This window comes from Leucopleurus acutus, assembly GCF_964270905.1.
Source record: "Leucopleurus acutus genome assembly, chromosome: 6".
NCBI classification, from domain to species: Eukaryota; Metazoa; Chordata; class Mammalia; order Artiodactyla; family Delphinidae; genus Leucopleurus; species Leucopleurus acutus.
In genome coordinates, this window is record NC_139149.1 from 62,128,671 (window position 1) to 62,134,177 (window position 5,507).

The 5,507-nt window shown below is 52.9% G+C and overlaps 1 protein-coding gene across 1 annotated transcript; it reads left to right on the forward strand.

Moving 5' to 3' along the window:
- Positions 1 to 648: 648 nt before the first annotated feature.
- Positions 649 to 4,090, forward strand: HOXD3 (homeobox D3; the record flags this gene model as incomplete). The annotated part of the gene is made up of 2 exons (XM_082841623.1): positions 649 to 1,189; positions 3,333 to 4,090. 2 exons carry the CDS (start codon positions 649 to 651, stop codon positions 4,088 to 4,090), a joined length of 1,299 nt encoding a protein of 432 aa, XP_082697749.1.
- Between the last annotated feature and the right edge of the window lie 1,417 nt (positions 4,091 to 5,507).

Genomic DNA, 5,507 nt, shown 5'->3' on the forward strand with positions numbered 1-5,507 from the left:
GTGATTTTGAAACCAGGTGGGGGAGATACTTTTTTTGAGAGCTCTGGCTTTTCTGAGTGTTATAGGACTTTCTTTTGCCCATCAAAACCCTGGGATGACCTAATGACTGACTGATCCATTCACTCATTCACTCATTCAACAAGCATTTACTGCACTTACTACATGTGGTGCGCTGGTCTGGATGTTAGGAATACGCAGGTGAATAAGACACAGTCCCTTCCTGCAAAAAGCTCAAAGTCTAGTGGGAGAATCAGTCATTAAAATGCATCAGGCCACAAATGCTCTTCTATGTAGTTTCAAAGGCTAAATTGACAATCTTGGAGAAAGAAAATTGTATCTGGGAAAAAAAAAAGCCCCTTCCCTTGGATAAAGGAAACTCTTTTTTTGTGTTTATGAGAAATTCCTTCTGACTTTTCCAAGGGTTCAAATAAGTTGAACTTTATAAAATCTCAGATCCTCCTACTATTAAGTTGGTGGGAAGCAGAGAGCCTGGGCTAGTCCTTCTATACTGACTGGTCTTGCCAATGACAGTCCCTCTGGGGCCTCTCATTTTTCTTCTTTGCAGGTTGTCTGGAGCCTGGAGCTGCCCCAGCTCTCTCAGGATTTGGCAGACATTGGAGGTGGTGGTGAAGGAGACAGTGGTGGTCAATGTTATTTGAGCAGGGTCAGCAGGCCCCGGAGCTTCCTGAGTACACGATGCAGAAGGCTGCTTACTATGAAAGCCCAGGACTCTTCGGAGGCTATGGCTACAGCAAAGCTGCTGACACTTATGGCTATAGTGCCCCCCATCAGCCTTATCCACCCCCTGCTGCTGCCAACTCCCTGGACACTGATTACCGGGGCTCTGCCTGCTCCATCCAGAGCTCTGCACCTCTGCCAGCCCCAGCCCACAAGGGGGCTGAACTCAATGGAAGCTGCATGAGGCCTGGCACTGGGAACAGTCAGGGAGGTGGGGGTGGCAGCCAGCCTCCTGGTCTGAACTCAGAGCAGCAGCCACCACCACCCCCTCCTCCCCCACCAGCCCTGCCCCCATCCTCGCCCACCAACCCTGGAGGTGGAGTACCTGCCAAGAAGGCCAAGGGTGGGCCCACTGCTTCTGGCTCCTCAGCCACCATCAGCAAGCAGATCTTTCCCTGGATGAAAGAGTCCCGACAGAACTCCAAGCAGAAGAACAGCTGTGCCACTGCAGGTAGCTCTCTGAGGGGGCTCATGCCTGGGCTAAGTCCCCCAGACTGACCCCAAGAGACTAGCTCGCCCAGGAATTAAGAGGCTCAGGGCTGGAAGTGCAACTTTGGAGGCCATATGTGTAAACTCCTCATGCAGAAAAAAAGTTGTTTTTTTGGCTGCGCTGCGCAGTTTGAGGGATCTCAGTTTCCTGACCAGGGATTGCAGAGATTGAACCCGGGCCACGGCAGTGAAAGTGCCGAATCCTAACCACTAGACCACCAGGGAACTCCCTGTTCTTTCTTTTTAGTGTCTCTGATTGTGGTCATATCCTTACAGTGACAGGGTGCTCACGTCCATTCCAGGCTGCTGGCATCATTGCTGGACATGTCTCATAGTTACTCATAGACAGCTCTTCCTTATACTGTCCTAATATCTGCTCTCCTGGGCTGCTGGTCATAACTCAACTCCTTCTTCCACCAACAGCTCTTCAAAACTTGAAGACAGATACTATGATCCCCAAATCCAGGTGGTTATGTAGCTCATATCACATGATTCCCACTCGCTTAAATTAATAAGAACTAAAGTCTATGGAATGCTATGTTAAGAACCATGTTAAGCGCTTTACAAACGTTGTCTAATTTCATTTTCCAAAGAACGCTTTGAGGTAGGTATATGACAAAACACCCATCAGGAAACTGTTAGAGATAAGTCACTTGCCCAAGATAACAAAACTACAAAATGGCACACCTGGGGAATTCTCTGGCGGTTCAGTGGTTAGGACTCCTCACTTTCACTGCCGAGGGCACAGGTTCAATCCCTGGTTGGGGAAGTAAGATCCCGCAAGCTGTGAGGCCTGGCGACCCCCGCCCAAACAATAAAAACAAGAACAACAAAAAACAAAACCAAAAAAACCCCAAATTACACACCGGAATCCAACCAGGGTCTGCAAAGAATAACCACGGGACTCTACTTAGCCCACCCCAGCTCAGTTCTCCCCATCCCATTAAATCCCTAATGTGGAGGCACATATCCTAAGGGAAGACGATGTACTCTGAAACAGGAGCAGCCTTGGGTTTTTCTCCCTGGAAAAGGAGACCCTGGAGTTGAGAATATTTCCCGTAGGTCCATTTAGGGGGTGTGGAAGAAGACAGGTAGGGCCAGGAGCTCTGAGGCCTTCTGCCTCTCTGTGCTCAGCCTGTTTGGTTCCTGAACTTTTCTGGCCTTGTGTTCTCTGATGTACTTTATCTTCAGGTAGATGAACTTGCTCCCGGACGCAGGGCTAGCTTGAGGCCTGGGATGTAGTTAGCTTGTTGTCAGCTCTCTGGTTTGCCTGCTGCTCTGTGGGGCTGCTGCTCGTAGGGGGAAGTGTCTTCAAGTCTTTAAGTTCCTTCTCCTTCTGCCCCTCCTTCTCAGCTGCACACCCAGGCCCTCCCTCCCAGGAGAAATCCATTTGTCTTCCCAGGGAGGGAGTGGACAAGCTGCTGAGAGGTGGCAGGGGTGGTGGAAACCAGGGCTGAGGCTGCTGCTCCTAGCATTGCAGTATTCAAAATACGCCCAGCCTGGTCTTGGATCCTCTAAAACTCTGGGGCTGTAATTTTATGGTTTGTCACCTCCCTGCATTTGGGTACTGAGCTCATGGGTGCAGCTGAGCTGGAGTGAGGTGCCAGGATCTCCACCCTCATTCGGTGCTTGGGTTGCTTTGCCCAGGAGCCAGACTCTGAGCAAGGCAGTTTGGGGCTGCCTCCAACCGCACCCCCCCAACCCCCTTCCCAGCTGTAGAGGCTGGAAGGACTGTTCAAAAAAGTCTGGCCCTGCTTTGACAGGGGGGAAGGCCTTACCAGCTGCTACTAGTCTCTCATTAAACTCCTCCTCAGCCTTTGGGACGAGATGATGGGCTAGGCTGAAGGGGAGGGGGTGGGCAGAATGAGTTGGACTTCAGAAGGCAGATGGGAGTTTCAGGTGCCACTGATAGGTAGGCCTGGGGCCTTTGAGTTCTTGGAATCTCTTGGAATCTCACCTCTCAAACGCCCCTCCCCCACTCCATCCGTGATTAAGGTGGTGGGAGGGAGGGAGGAAGAGGCAGGAGCCTGGGAAGCACCTCTCTCCGGTCCAGGGTGTCCCCACCTCTCCCGCTCAGCGTCCCCTCTCTCTCCCTCCTTGCCCAGGAGAGAGCTGCGAGGACAAGAGCCCACCGGGCCCAGCGTCCAAGCGGGTGCGCACGGCGTACACAAGTGCACAGCTGGTGGAGCTGGAGAAGGAATTCCACTTCAACCGCTACTTGTGCCGGCCACGCCGCGTGGAGATGGCCAACCTGCTGAACCTCACCGAGCGGCAGATCAAGATCTGGTTCCAGAACCGGCGCATGAAGTACAAGAAGGACCAGAAGGCCAAGGGTATCCTGCACTCGCCGGCCGGTCAGTCCCCGGAGCGCAGCCCGCCGCTCGGCGGCGCCGCGGGCCACGTGGCCTACTCGGGCCAGCTGCCACCCGTGCCCGGCTTGGCCTACGACGCGCCTTCGCCGCCCGCCTTCGCCAAATCTCAGCCCAACATGTACGGCCTGGCTGCCTACACGGCGCCGCTCAGCAGCTGCCTGCCGCAGCAGAAGCGCTACGCGGCGCCCGAATTCGAGCCCCACCCCATGGCGAGCAACGGCGGCGGCTTCGCCAGCGCCAACCTGCAGGGCAGCCCGGTGTACGTGGGCGGCAACTTCGTCGACTCCATGGCGCCCGCATCCGGGCCCGTCTTCAACCTGGGCCACCTCTCGCACCCATCTTCAGCCAGCGTGGACTACAGTTGCGCCGCGCAGATTCCCGGCAATCACCACCACGGACCGTGTGACCCTCATCCCACCTACACAGATCTCTCGGCCCACCACTCGTCTCAGGGACGCCTGCCCGAGGCCCCCAAACTGACGCATCTGTAGCGGCGGCCACCGGCCCGAACTCGCGGCGCGATTACCTCTTTTGCTTGGGTGGCGGGGGTGGCGGGCGGGGCCCGCGAGGCAGCTCGGTGACCCCCGCCCTCGCTCTGGCCCGGTCGCTGTCTTCCGGTCTCGGGCCAACAGCGGCCGAGGCGCAGGCGTCTGGGCCTCCTCTCCAGGCTCGCCCTGCTTTGGGTGACTCGCCATAAATCAGCCGCAAGGATTCTCCTCTGTAAGCCTGACAGTGCCACATAACTGCGGACCGAGGGACTCTAATCTGGTAATGGTGTCCCGAAGGTAAGTCTGAGATCCGTCCGCGACGCGCCCTGCAGAGGGTCCAGAACCCGGCGAGTCCGGGCATGGCCCGCGTCTAGTTTAGTTGCGGAGACCTTAATTTATATGCTTCTTCCCGTCCTGTAAGGATTGCATCGGACTCAACGATCTGTATTTATTATTTGAAGCGAGTCATTTCGTTTTCCTGATTATTTATCCTCGTCTTAATGTATTTATGTGTATATCTGTAGAATTCTCCAGCCGAGCTTAGGAACGCGCTCCCAGGCCGCGGGGCCACATTTCACCTCTTTAGTCCCCTTGGTCTGAACTAGTTGAGAGAGTAGTTTTGAACAGTTGTAACCGTGGCTGGTGTGTGTAGTTGATGTAAAGGATTAAGACCGCAAATTGTCCTTCACGGGTAGAGTCAGGCGGCTCCATGGCGTGGCGTGACACCCGTTATTCTCTTCCCAATAGCCACAGCCCTCGCCACTCGACACAGTTTATTGATTTCAAATTGTCTGGTACTATTTGAACAAATATTTAGAATAAAAAATTTTCTCAGTCTTAAGTGTATCTGTGTTAATCACGCACACTTGCAAGTAGATCACTCTACCTTTATCTTGCGCACAATCCCGGTGGAAGGCCCCCCAGTAGGCTGACACTTTGAAATATTTTTTCCACTTATTTGGAATCCAGTACACAAACTGGTTCTGGGGATACTTGATTCCCTTCCAACTATTGACTTTAGGGTGTGTGTGTGGGGGGGGGGAATATTTGAGGATGCAAACCTAGAAATGTTTTGTGTGGGATGACCTGGGTAGGGTGTTTCACTGTTGCCTGTTTTGCTCTTTCTATTGCCCTTTCTAGACACAAATCCACTTTTTTGGATTGCACTTACATTGGGGAGGCCAGAGCTCACTTTTCTGCGCTAAGTAGTAAAAAATAAACTTTGAAAGAAAACTGACAATCAAAGACACAAGAGAAGTCATAAGAAGAACTGAGCTATGAAAAAGCTAAGATGCAGAAAAAGAAATAATCCTTTGAAGCCATGCACCTAAGCTTTTTCTCTAGGAAATTCTGTCACGATTTTTTCCTTATAGAAGTCAGTAGTTCATTTCTCAAGAAGACAAACGTTCCCCGTGATGTA